Here is a 14,566-nt window from a genome sequence, read left to right as displayed (position 1 = left end):
TATTAGCATTCCCAGTCACAACACAGTGACTTAGCTCTGTATAAATGCTGGTAAGTAATGTGTTGTGTGTTGTGAGCGCTAATGATGCGGTACTTTAAACATTTCTAATATATACCAGGTCATGGAGTCTCACAGTCGCACACACTGTTCACCGGTATGCTTTCGGAAGTATTGCCAGAGTCATCAATCCTCCAGTGTCTGTGACATCCCTCTTGAAGGACAAGGTGCTCATTGGAACTCAGCCAGCCATGTACAAGAAAAGCTCCACACACTGAGAGCTGACACGGTGACATTGTGAGAGTTTTCTGAGATAAAGGTTAATTCCAGAAGGATAGGTCTTTGAACTTGTACGGATTTGACGGGCTCTGTGCAGGATGTTTCAATAATGACTGAACATTACGTTCCAGGCATTCACTCGGATAGTGACTCTGTTCTTCAATCCTTGCACATCCAGCTCAGTGTCGAGCTGTGCAGTGTAAACATTTATGGATGTGCAAAGACTATATGTTTATCTGTTGAAGATCACAACAAAACTGGAAGGCAGAAACAAAATATACAAAATTAAGCAATAAAGATGATAAATAATTAAAGACCAACATTATATTCAAACATAAGTCAGTGTTCAAATTATGGCTATAAATTGATAAAATTACACAGTTTAGGGGTTTCCAGACTTTCATTATAGTGTTCATGATCTCAGACTTGTTAATGATCTGCAGCTGAAGAGTTGTCACTTATGTAATATGGGAAATGTGTGAGCAATTAGTTTGCAGCAAGATTTCAGAGAACACAATAACATGTGTATTTGATAATGGGCGTGAGATTTATCTTGAGTTCAGTTAAGGACCTGTCCCACTTAGGCGAATTTTTAGGCGACTGCCGGCGATTGTAATAGTCGTAGCAGGTCGCCGACTGGACCCGCCTAAAACAATGTCTACGACAAGCTACAACAGGTAGCTGACCCTATATCTGAACTGCATCTGATTTTGATGCAGGGTCAACCAATGTATATTTTGCTCGTGTATGCTATATTTCTATTTTAGATATTTAGTTATCGATTCAGTGGAACCATATATTCAAAATGGAGCAGAATGTGTAGCAACCCAATGTCTTGCATGAAAAACAATACTGACTGGGATTACATTTCTACGTAAATTGATTTTACGTGGCAAACTCTGTGGAATAGTAGTAGGTTAGGCAATAGCTTTGAAAAGATTAACAGAATTGATATTTCATGTTGATGACCTTTCTTAAGATGACCCACCATTCAACTTATTGGTCTTGCAACATGAATGCCAACCGACTTGCTGAGCATATCCCAACATTTTCTGTTTTATTTTCCAACATCCCCCGCATTTTGCACTGCTTTCGGGGAGCTGGCATTTGGTTGGAATAGTTGTGAGAACTTCCCAGCTCATCTTCAAGTTATGATGGGGGTTATTTTTGCCATTACGAGTTTAAAATCATAACTTCCTGGTAGCAAAGCCTCTATTATTGGCTCATCACACTGTCTGTTCTACGTTAACGACTGCTGAGCTGTGTCTGACTCCATAGTATCATTGCTATCTAATAATGTAATGCTCTGTCGTAATAGTTCTTTATTTGCTTGCTTCAGCATTTAGAAGTAAACAATGAGCAAATAAGGTTCCAAGTGTTGATGCCAATATTTTCCTTTGTACAAAACTGCAAGCAAAGGATTAGATGCTCTTTTGTCATTTTATTTAGAGATTAACTGGATTTTTTTAATAGTACACAGGGCTGCTCAGTGACTGAGCTAATATCTGTTTTATTATTTATAAATGAGATATAGATATTAGTATTGATTACTTTTCCCAACAAGTGCAAATGACGTCAACAGGCCACTTCACCAAATACTTCATGCAGTTATTCCAATAGACAAAGATTGGCAGAGACAAATGTTATAATCTCAAAGTATATTTTTGCCAACAAATATTGGCCTGTTGCCTTCTCTGATATTTAATACTTGTAACCTGATGGAATACTGTATTTTCATAAGATCACAAGAGATAGGAGCAGAATTATGCCATTTGGCCCATCAAGTCTACTCCACCATTCAATCATGGCTAATCTATCTCTTCCCTCCTAACCCTATTCTCCTACCTTCTCCCCATAACCACTGACACCCGTACTAATCAAGAATCTATCTATCTCTGCCTTAAATATGTCCACTGATTTGGCCTCCACAGCCTTATGTGGCAAAGACATTTTGACATGGCGTCCAATATTCCTGTTACTTTACCTCATACATTTGAACTGATTGTTAATTCAGAGCATGCACAGAATGAAGTTCAAAGCCTATAATGTTTAGAAACCTATCTGTTTTCCAGTAAAACCACACTGAGGGATTTGTAATAATTTACCTTAAGGACAAATGAAATGCAGCAATTGTAATGTCAATGGGCAAACCACAACTGACTGAGAGAATGTTTCTACTGACCTAAATCCTGGCATGAAGTGATTTATTTTCTCTATATTAATGGTGAACACTGAGGCATCATAATGACCATTAATGAGCTGAAGGGGTGTTAGTTGTAGGTGATGAATGCATCTTGTCTTGACTTTTAGCACCTTACCCCGTGTACATGAGCTGTGCCCTGATTTGTATTATGTGACCATCTTTTCTTGTTTCTCATTTATTTTTCACGCTGTTCTTAATGAAACCCGCACTGATCTTTGACTGCACACCTCTGATGGAGAGGCTGAGATTAAAATCTTGCATTTCCTTTTGCAGCTTGTGGGTGGGGATTCTATAAATCATCATCGCTGGATCATCAGTGTGCCCGCTGCCCAGCGCATAGCCACACAGACCGGGAAGGTTCATCGCGGTGTGAATGTGAGGATGGCTACAACAGAGCCCTTACCGATCCTCCTTCTGTACCGTGTACAAGTAAGTTGGCTCATTTTGCCCTGTGCATCATGGTTTTAAAGGCACAAAATTCTGGAGTAACTCAGCTGGGTCGGGCAGCATCTCTGACATTTTGGGTCGAGACCCTCTTTGAAACTCATTTCTGGTCAGGGGACTTTTCCAACAATCCATGTTCTCCAGGGATGCTGCCTGACTCGCTGAGTTACTCCAACACTTTGTCTTTTTTTTTTGTTGCAAACTAGCATCTACAGTTCCTTGTTATTGCATGGTTTTCAGATACATTGTGGGTTTTGCTCCGTATTCAGCTCAAGAGTTATGGTCAGTAATCCGGTTAATGTGAGTTATGCACTACTTCAGTTCCAATCGTCCATTACCTGAGAACAAAAATAGTAATGTATTCATTGTATTCTTGCAAGCTTTTGAAGACATGCTTAAATCCAATATTATTGGATTCGTATAACATAGAAACATAGAAAATAGGTGCAGGAGGAGGCCATTTGGCCCTTCGAACCAGTACTGCCATTCATTGTGATCATGGCTGATTATCCACAATCAGTAACCCGTTCCTGCCTTCTCCCCATATCCCTTGATTCCACTAGCCCTTAGAGCTCTATCGAACTATCTTTTAGATTCACCCAGTGAATATGCCTCTGCTGCCTTCTGTGGCAGAGAATTCCACAAATTCACAACTCTCGGGGTGAAAAAGTTTTTTCTCATCTCAGTTTTAAACGACCTCCCCTTTATTCTTCGACTGTGGCCCCTGGTTCTGGACTTGCCCAACATTGGGAACATTTATCCTGCATCTAGCTTGTCCATTCCTTTGTATAATTTTATGCGTTTCTATAAGATCGCCTCTCATCCTTCTAAACAGGGATGGAACGACCAGGAAGCTGGCTCCTGATGTCTAGTTTAATGTGAATTACAATGTCTGCACTTGACTTGGATAGTTGGTCTGTTCTTTGGAGAGCCAATATATCAATTAATAAATTCATTAACCTATCGATGGATACAATGGGGAAAAACACTTCCTAATAAAAGGAAAATATTATAAATATCATAAAGTAGCTTGTGCGGTTCTAAAAATATGACGGCCTATATTGCAGAAGCAGGGAACTGCAGATGCTGGTTTAAAACCCCCCCACAAAATGCTGGAGTGACTCAGCGGGTCAGGCAGCATCTCTGGATGCTGGATTCTGAAGAAGGGTCCAGACCCGAAAAATCACCTATCGACGTTCTCCAGAGTTGCTGCCTGATCTGCTCAGTTACTCCAGCACTTTGTGACAGTGTATATTGTTTCCAGCTAAAGTACTTGTATTTGAAGACAAGCGAATTATCAACTGGTAATAATTGTTTTCTGATTCCTAAGGACCTCCTTCTGCACCACAAAATCTTATTTATAACATAAATCAGACCACAGTAAATCTCGAGTGGGGCCCGCCAGCAGACACCGGAGGCCGAAATGACGTTACTTACCGGATAATGTGCAAACGCTGTAGCTGGGAACTGGGCGAGTGCATGCCATGTAGCGGCAGCATTGGCTTCATGCCTCAGCAGACGGGACTGGCAGACACGTACGTGACCGTCGTAGACCTACTGGCCCACGCCAACTACACATTCGAGGTGGAAGCCGTGAATGGTGTCTCTGACCTGAGCCGTACCCAGAGGTTGTTTGCGGCCGTCAGCATTACTACTAGCCAAGCAGGTGAGATGGTGAGCCAGCAAGTGCCCCGGTACACCCGGTCTGTACAACGACCTGTGCAGCAGAAGTTATTTTGCACTTGCAAATTAGCACTTAGTAATTTCTCATTATTCAGTTGTATGAAATGCACAATTTAGCAGCTGCTGCTTGGTTACAAATGACTGTGCGAGTTTCTACTTTTGTGGTGTCTTCACAAAGCACTTACTGTTTACCTTTTGCTGAATCTCAAGAATTTTAAACGTTCACATTGCTTTTGCTGGTTAATTTTTCTTTGCAACAATTAACTGATGCCAAGCCTATAAATTTAAAAAATTGTACTCTAATGTCAATTTTAGATCTGGCAGGTGTTTTTCAAATTTTAAATGCCATCAGCCATAGTATTTTTTTCATACCTTAAATTAAGTCTGGTATTTTGAATACGAGGGTCCTTCAATTAACATTAGAGGATAACTATTGCTGTGGTTTCATTCCTGAATCCTCCTTGACCCGCTCATAAGCAGAACCCTCAGTCACTCTCTTGATTTCTCATAACTATGAGCCTCTTACAATCACTTTAGCAAATCACTTTTGAATTTTTCTGCAATAATTTTATCATTCCTACTCAAATAGGGATATCCTGATTTTGAAACTGTCTTGGCTTCAGCTCAATCCTCACTGCTATTTGCAGAATTAAGAACCTGGTACTTTCTTTGGAGAATATTTGATTTAAACCATCAGTCACTAGACGAAGAAATTCTGGAGCCCTCGGTCAGTGTAACTGCCTGTTGCCTGAAGCCCAAACCATGACATTTCTTGGGTGTAAATGTCTCATCCGGGACAGAAAGGAATGGTAATTGGAAGCCCAATCGAGACTTCGAAAGAACTCGATGGTCAGATGTCGGAAGATGGAAATTAGGGGAAGTGGTCAGGTTGGTGGATGGAGGAGTGTGGGACCGTTGTTGTGGGTAAGTTACCAGGGGATTAGGGCAAAAATCAGCTGCCTGGTAGAAAGGGTGGCACAGTGGAACAATGGTAGAGCCGCTGCCTTGCAGCGCCAGAGACCCGGGTTTGATCCTGGCTACGTGTGGTGTCTGTAAGGAGTTTGTACATTATCCCTATGACCATATGGGTTTTCTCCAGGTGCTCCGGTTTCCTCCCACACTCCAAAGACATACAGGTTTGAGGGTTAACGGCTTTGTTAAAATTGTAACTTGTGTGTAGGATAGCGTTAGTGTACTGGGTGATTGCTGATCAGTGTGGACTCCGTGAGCCAAAGGGCCAGTTTCTGCACTGTATCTCTAAAGTATAAAGTGGAGTTCAGTGGATGGAGAGTTTGGGGAGCAGATAGGTGGGTCAGCTGCAGATGGACGGCACTGATGCCAAATGGTTATATTGCAAATCACCTTCAAACTTCAAGTGTGAATATTTCCACAGCTGTTTTTTGGTAGAACATTCACTTGGAGTAATTTTTACAGCTCTTCCTAATTTCTACAGGATATGACTCTTAACATTTCAGCACAGTAACTGTTAAAGTAGAAATGATGGATAGACATGATGATATTCTTCTGTGAGCTGTTTAAATCCGAGGATATTAACAACATTTAATGTTAACGTTAAATGCAGCATTTCTGCTATTGGTCATTTGCAGGTTAAATTGGACATTCCATTTATGATCAATTGGGAACAGCAAGTACTCGTTACTGAAAACAGTTAATGTTATTTATTTTATCTCCATTTAGTGAAGGAAGTTTGGTACTCATTTATAGCACACAGAATTTGTGCTCTTATAAGGAAAAAGCAGCTTAAATTTACCCCTCCCACACAGCTGAAAATTAACAGCTGTTATTTGTTCCAATGGCTGTGTTACAGAAAAATTTATGAGTTTACATAAAATAAATCATTCACAGTCCCGTTTTTGTCTCTTAAGAGACACTGAATATTATCCATTTTGAAATGCATTAACACATACTGAGTGTTGTAATTGTGACAAAAAAAAATACATACATCTATCTTCTGCCTTCAAGATCAATGAAAGATCTTAACGGAGTTTTCTTTGGATGGAAGCAACTGAGCTTTAAAAGCTCAGGCATCAGAACTATTTTTATGGTTCTTTTTCCCTCAAATCTTAATTGTTTTAACAAGTTTAGTTTGTACCAGGACATGGTCTGCTGATGAAATTAAATACAATTATAATGCTGCTGTCACCATAGGGGTTATGTTCTGGTTAATCAAAGCATAGCTTTTGATCATGCTATTTACCACTCGAGGTTGAAAAGGTGTTTCATTTTAACCCATCACAACTTCAGATAGCCCTTGCTTTCCCTCTCTATCCCCTCCCTTTCCCAGTTCTCCCACTAGTCTTACTGTCTCCGACTACATTCTATCTTTGTCCCGCCCCCTCCCCTGACATCAATCTGAAGAAGGGTCTCGACCCGAAACGTCACCCATTCCTTCTCTCCAGAGATGCTGCCTGAACCGCTGAGTTACTCCAGCATTTGGCGTCTACCTTCGATTTAAACCAGCATCTGCAGTTCTTTCCTACACAACTTACCACAGTTGTGCAGGAGAAGTGTGCTGGATTCCACCAGAATGTTTTTAAAAATGTCCTTGGCAGGTGTAAGTTGTTTTAAGTCACCTCTCACACATGCACACGTTCCGAGCCTCCGGTCTTCAATCTGAACCTGTGTTTGCTCAAGTTACCTTGCTATTCTCAGAAAGAACATGGGGCCAGTGTTGTCTTGACAATTAGTGCTTGAATAGGTAATTCTGGTACCTGTTTTGGCCTCCAGAAAGAAAACAGTCTAGTTTAAAAACAAGGAAGGGCACCAGTGTAAACCACCCAGAGACTTGTTTCGAGAGTTGTAAACAGGTGATAAATAAAGTAATGGTCAGCATTCTCACAGTGGTGATTTGATTTATGTTGCTGAATGTCAAAATCGTGATCCTGGTCAATAACAGCATGATAGAATGTGCACAGCTAAGGAAGCAGAGGATTTTTTTTATTTTTTAACGGGCACAAGCTGATTTATCATTAAGCTAACTCAGTGAAAATGTTTCTGGGCAGCCAAATGGAGATCAATTAACTGCTAAGTCCATGGGAAAAAAATTAGCAACCTTGCTGCACTCCATTTGCCGAGAGGTCAAGCAGTAAGAGAGAGATAATTGCTGTGAGCAAGCAGAATGAATCAGAGATGAGCAGAAAGTGATGATGTATGTTCAGTGACAAGGTACGTGACAGAGATTTACGCCTGGGCTTGTGACTGCTAGTCTCGGCAAGGACACAAGGACAAGGGAAGGAGACCTGTGAAAAACAATTAGTGCTTCTTCCGTGCAAGCAGTCCTTAATGAGCCATAGCTTGTCAGCAACAGTATATTAGTGTCCCCAATTTAAAAATATATATATTTCCCATTAATTATAATGCAGCAGTAAAAATATTTGACAGAAGTGCCTATTTTGCATTCTCCACGTGTCACGGATAAATGAAACACAATGCTTCAAAGGTACTAGATAAACCTTTATTGTATAGTCGCTAAAGGTGGTAATTAAGCTCCTAATTGAATTTTTGAAAAAGGGTGGAGAGTTCACACCTAACTTGGTCTGCAATTACAAAATGTAGAGATCACCCAAATTAATAACCTCGACTATGAAGGTTCCTCACAGAGTGATGTACATTATTATTTTGGGTTGCTGAGAGGCAATACTGGCAACAAAGAAAAAAAGCCTAAGGTCTAACGACCCATCTTATTTCAACATATATTGGTTCTGATGTTATCTTCAAACATACTGTGTAAATACAGTGCTTGATATGGCTTTCTAAGCCTTACAGAAAATTTATTTGTGGTGTTTCAGGTGTTTAAAACTGTATGAAGTCCGGGAGATGTTAGAAGTAATGGACAATGTGAAAATAAAAATGTGCAATCAAGCAACATATTACTATTTGTGCTCTGGGGGAAAATAGTCCACCAAAGTGAAACAAATGAGTCCCTGATACCCCATTAAGGGCATAATTATCCCTGATACCCCATTAAGGGCATACTTAGTCACTGAAGCTATCTCTGAACCTAACCCCACTGGGAGGAAAGATTTCCTTCTTCTGTAATTTAATAAAAATTGAGGAAGAACGAGGAATGCCATTTTGATGCCAACATCACTGAGGAGAGAGATTTATGAACATGAGGAATTTCATTCCCAAATGTTGATATGTATTAAGTTAGAAAGACCAGTCTTATTCATTGGTTGACATTCTCTTCATGACAACTGGTATTTTGGGACTTCAAGTAACAGTGCTGTTAAACAATCAAAAAATATCAATCTGAATGTTTAAATGCAGATTACAGAAAATTATTTTAATTTCAAAGTAACATTGTGGTGCATTTGGACGAATTGGAATTTGAAAGTCAGATCTCTTCCATACCCTTTCTTTGACTGTGCCAGTCATAGTCATATAGCACATAAAGCGGCCTTTTGGCCCAACTCATCCATTCCAACCAAGATCCCTTGTCCCCAAAGATTGCCTGTGTTTGCCCCATATCCCTCTGAACTCTTCCTATCCATATATCTGTCCAAGTTTCTGTACCAGCCTCAACTAACTCCTCTGCTGCTCATTCCATATATCCACCACTCTGAGTGAAAATGTTGCCCGTTAGGTTCCTATTAAATCATGCCCCTATCACCTTAAACCTATGTCCTCTGATTCCTGATTCTCCTACCCTGAGTAAAAGACTTTGTGCATTCACCCTTTTTATTCCCCTCATGAATTTATATAACACTATAAGATCACCCCTCAGCCTCCTGAGCTCCAATACATAGAGTCCTAATGTCATTGTGATCTGAAAAGTCCTTGGAGCAGTGGGTTGCCTGCATATTCTGCTAAAATAGTTCTTGTTTTGGGTTGAGTGACCCAACAAGAAATTCCTCAATCTACCAAAACCTAATCGGTGAGGCATGGCATAACATAAATCCCATGGTAATGTTTTAACCACCCGGGAAGCCACACCTGAGATGAATCTGCTGGTAATGCTGTCAAGCTGTTTGAATTATGCAGGAAAGAACTGCAGTTGCTGGTTTACACTGAAGATAAACACAAAATGCTGGAGTAACTCAGCGGGACAGGCAGCATCTCTGGAGGGAAGGAATGGGTGAAGTTTCAGGTTGAGACCCTTCTTCAGAAATTAGTCTGAAGTGTCTCGACCCGAAACGTCACCCATTCCTTCTCTCCAGAGATGCTGCCTGTCCTGCTGAGTTACTCCAGCATTTTGTGTCTACCAAAGCTGTTTGAATTCTTACGAACATCTCTCACGCTCGCAAACATTCAAAAAACTATGAAAAAATATTACATTCTATTACAATATTTTTGAAATGGTGACATTTTTCGCAAAAATGCTGGAAAGTAGCAAAGTTCATCTTACCCCATATTAGTTGCATGCGCAATCATGTCTTATTGCAGAATGATTGTGTCAATCAGCAATAATTGTAATTATAGTAACAACGTTAGTGCAGTATTGTCCGAAGGTCCAGAGCTTCCAGACATTTACTGCTGTAAAAACTAATAGTCAAGCCCCTTTTTTTTGGGGGGGGGGGGGGGGATATTTTGATCATTATCTTTAATCACAGATGCTATTTTCTTGTTGAATCCAGTTTAAAAAAAATATATATCCCTAGAACAAAAGAAGCAATGATCTAAGAAATTAATAAATGTCACGGGTTCGTAAGATGTTGTGCCAGGTGTGAGAGCCTGGTAAGACATTAACTTATTCCTTGGAGGAGGTGTCCGAATCCCACTCGAGTCTCATTATCTCAAGGATGGGGAGGAAATGCCCGAGTGATTTCTTTTAATTGCATTACCTTACTGACATGGCAGTATTATGTTTCTTGATGAGGTATAGTTTGTATGTTTCTGAAGATGCACGTGTGGTGAAGAAAGGGTTTGAGTTTGTATTATATTCAAGCTGGTTACATTTTAACTGTCATGCCTTCCTTTTTCCTACACTTTGAATACTGTAGTGGACATTTTTCTGGTCTTTTGCCCATGTCAAGATATGAAGATCTGCATAGTTAATTAGTTTAGTTTATATAGTTTAGTTTATTTCAAAGATACAGCACGGAAACAGGCCCTTCAGCCCACCAAGTCTGCACCGACAGGCGGTACCCGAACACTATGCTACACACACTCAGGGCAATTTTACAATTTTAACAAGCTGATTAATAAGCCTACAAACCTGTATGTCTTTGGAGTGTGGGAGGAAACTGGAAACTGAAGGTCATGGGGAGAACGTAGAAACCACATACAGACAGCACCCGTAATCAGAATCAGACCCGGCTCTCTGGTGCTGTAAGGCAGCAACTCCACTGCACTGCCTCTATTTTAATTATTTTAATTTAGGGCGGCACGGTAGCGCAGCGGTAGAGTTGCTGCCTTACAGCGCCGGAGTTCCGGGTTCGATCCTGACTATTGGTGCTGGGTGTACGTTCTCCCGTGACCACATGGGTTTTCTCCAAGACCTTCGGTTTCCTCCCACACTCCGAAGACGTACAGATATGTAGGCTAATTGGTTTGGTGTATGTGTAAAATATTGTTCCGAGTGTGTGTAGTATAGTGTCAATGTGCGGGGATCGTTGGTCGGCGCGGACTCGGTGGGCCAAAGGGGCTATTTCCACGCTGTATCTAAAAATAAAATAAACTAAAATTAAATAAGAAAACAGAGATACACCTCAGACCTTTAAAGTTATTTTGAAACTATTGTCAGTCAAACAGCAGTAATAAATTGCACAAAGCTCATTTTTGTCCTAATAGAAAGAAAAACATTTAAAACTTGGTTTAATGCAATTTTTACAGTCTTAAGAGATCAAAAGTTACTCCTATCAAAACTGCTTTCTGAATTCTGGTTCATAACCTTGGAAATTCACCCCTCAAAAGCACATCCAAATCTATGGTATACTTGCTGAGTGTTTGTTTTCCACTACCCTCTTTAGACACTGAGTTCTAGCCCCCGCCACTCTCTGGGTCAAAACAATACTCCTCATCCTCTTTTTAATCACTAAATCATTCCCTTTAATTTTAAAATATAAACAGAAACTCATGGAAACATTCAGCAGGCCAGGGAGCATCAGATAGAAAATTAATGTTGAAGTAATGTATGTGAAGTAATGTATCTGTTTCTTCACAGATATTGCCTTTATCCAACATTCTCCTTGTTATGTCAGACCTCTTATGAATCAGTCAGTTGGGACACCAAAAAAAACTTGCTTCTCCTTCCATAAATAGTATTTGGGTTTTTTTACTTCTCTGAGAAGGCAGTTACAGACTCAATAACATTTTTGTACTTCGGACAATGCTGCAGTCTCTCAGCACTGCACCATTTCAATGGTTCAATGGATATTTATTGTCACATATGCAATTAAACATTATATAGTGAAATTCATTTTGCATATTATGCCAGTGCTGCCATGTTTGGCATTATTCCATCAAATTCAAAGGCCTGGCATGGCCAAGCATAGCCATGGTGTCCTCTGCCACTGCTCCACTGCTGTAGGCCGTGTCCACTCCACATGGTCGGCCTCTTAGATCAGCGCCCGGTCCAGACAAGCCCCAGGCTGTTGTAGGGCCTCCAGCGGCCCGCTCCACTGTTGAGGCCATGCACTCCCTCCTGCAGCTGGTCTGCTTACCGGTCTGCTTACCGGCCCTCTGTCCGACTCCTTCCTCTCTAAGCGGGCGAGCTAGGCCTCCAGGTGGGTTTCCGATCTGCGGTGCACGAGCTGGGCCTGTCCAAGGCGGGCGAGCTGTCCACGCGGGCGAGTCCCCAGTCTCTGGGTCGCAGCTCCCCAGGATACTCCCACCGCCCGCGCGACGCCCCACCAACACTCCCGCTGCACTCGCGCAGCTCCTCGGGACACCAGCTATATTTCCGAGCTATATTTAATGTATTCGTGCCTCTCGTTTGCAGCCTGGCCTCGCAACCTTTTGGGGACGAGGCAATTACATTGTCACTAAACCACTGCAGCACTGTATTCTTAAGGAAGACAACAGAGTAAATTTCAACAACAAGACTGATCTACCACTCGGTGTTTCAAGGGCAATGGCAATTTATTCCTTGGAATCACACGTAATTTGAAAATTACTCAGTGACATTAACATGCGTTGGTTATCTCTAATATCAATATAGATTTAAATTTGAAAAGTTAACTAGCAGACTGGCTGCCAGCAAGTCAAATCGTACATTTTTACTTTCTGTAGGTTCCAATGTAGCACTTGACAAGAAGAATTAGTCTGGCATAATTACATGCAAGAAAAGAAAATTGATCCAATGCATAATCGAAACCAGTTTGTGTGCATTATGCCATACAGATTTATCATTGTGTACTGATGCCTCCCAAGTGGTACTCACAAGACAGGGAGACTTGCATTAGGAATGCGTTTAACGTGCAAGAGTGCCTGAGTGCATGCACAAGTGTGAGTATATTCTCGTTATAACAAGCCTGGATAACACTGTCTTACCCTCAGGTACTATCATCATGCTGTTTGTGGCTACCTAGTTTTTGCTGGAGTAACACACAGAATGTGTCATGTACCAGATGTGGAATAAAAATGGTTCTGTGGTTTCTTTATTGTCACGTGTACCAGGTACAGTGCAATACATTTTTTTGCATAAACCTCAGCAAGTATATCCCCATACATAACCACAATCACCCGGGTCAGTACAGTATGTACCGAACAGCCCATTGAGTCCATATGGAAAAGCACCATTTTGCTGCCATTTTACAGTCCCAGCTGCAGCTGGTCATGAAGGCCCGTTGTAGCCGTCGCCTCCATTCCAGTCCCGCAAACCATCGTCCCTCTCCACACCTGGCCTTCGCCAGCCCTTGTTTCCCGGTGGGTGCCTCCTGCAGTCGAACTCGAGGGGGCAGGATGTAAGGCGGGGGCTTCTCACTGGGCCTCTTGTCCAGCGTCCGCCACCATCTCCCTCCACCTCCTCACCGATTCCCGGTCCACAGGGTGAGCAGGGGCCGGGCTCGGCTGCCCTCCCTCTCCCAGCAAGCCGGACCTGCGGTTGGGATACAGCTGTGGCTTGCCGGGCCGATGAATGGTGATTTTGGTTGATGTGAATTTATCTCAAACTATGCACACACACCTCATAATGCACATTATCAAATACATCATGTGGTGAGTGATGTTACACTTTACGTTTGTTACAGATTTGTCCTTTTTACAAAAAAGTGAAACATGTTTCACAGCATTTATACGTGTAACCAATTCATTGGTTTTGAATTCTCGTTGATCGTTATAAGAGTCTTGTGTTTTGTTTGTGTCGATTCTGGAGACTGAACAGATGTAGAATCCATCTCTGGAATATTTGAAATTGCAACATCTCAAATCTATTTGGTTACTGAGGTCAGATTATGGGGACGAACCGCAGGCTCGTGATCAGTGGGGCAACTGGGCTGAAGAATGGCTGATGGAGTTTAATCCAGATAAGTGTGAGGTGTTGCATATTGAAAAATCAAACCAGAGCAGGAACTTCACAGTGAATGGGAGGGCCTTGGGGAGTGTTGTAGAGCAGAAGGATCTAGTAATGCAGGTACATAGATCCCTGAAAGTGATGTTGCAGGTAGATAGGGTGGTCAAGAAGGTTTTCGGTTTATTGGCCTTCATCAATCGGGGGCACTGAGTATCGAAATTGGGACTTTATGTTGCAGTTCTACAAGACGTTGGTGAGGCCATACCTGGAGTACTGTGTTCAAATTTGTTCACCCTGTTAAAGGACAGATGTCATTAAGCTGGAAAGAGTGCAGAGAAGATTTGCAAGGATATTGCCAGGTCTCGAGGGTCTAAGATTTAGGGAGAGTTAGGGCAGGCAAGGATTCATTTTCCTTGGAGCGCAGGGTGATCTTAATAATAATAATAAGTACTTTATTCGTTCCACAACGGGAAAATTTGCAGGGTTACAACAGCAAAGTGGATAGCAAAAATAAATAAGCATTCATTAAAAAATTAAAATAGCGG

At 41.5% G+C, this 14,566-nt stretch overlaps 1 protein-coding gene across 6 annotated transcripts in view; it reads left to right on the top strand.

The window, feature by feature from the left end:
- epha7 (eph receptor A7) overlaps positions 1-14,566 on the top strand; it is a 265,558-nt gene that overhangs the window by 83,186 nt on the left and 167,806 nt on the right. For all 6 annotated transcript variants that reach the window (XM_078399675.1, XM_078399674.1, XM_078399673.1 and 3 more), the window contains exons 4-5: positions 2,753-2,908; positions 4,254-4,589. In XM_078399675.1, the coding sequence (XP_078255801.1) occupies positions 2,753-2,908; positions 4,254-4,589 (492 nt within the window). The remainder of the gene's footprint in view (positions 1-2,752; positions 2,909-4,253; positions 4,590-14,566) is intronic.

This window comes from Rhinoraja longicauda, chromosome 5, assembly GCF_053455715.1.
Source record: "Rhinoraja longicauda isolate Sanriku21f chromosome 5, sRhiLon1.1, whole genome shotgun sequence".
NCBI lineage: Eukaryota > Metazoa > Chordata > Chondrichthyes > Rajiformes > Arhynchobatidae > Rhinoraja > Rhinoraja longicauda.
This window is presented reverse-complemented; position numbering and strand designations above follow the sequence as displayed.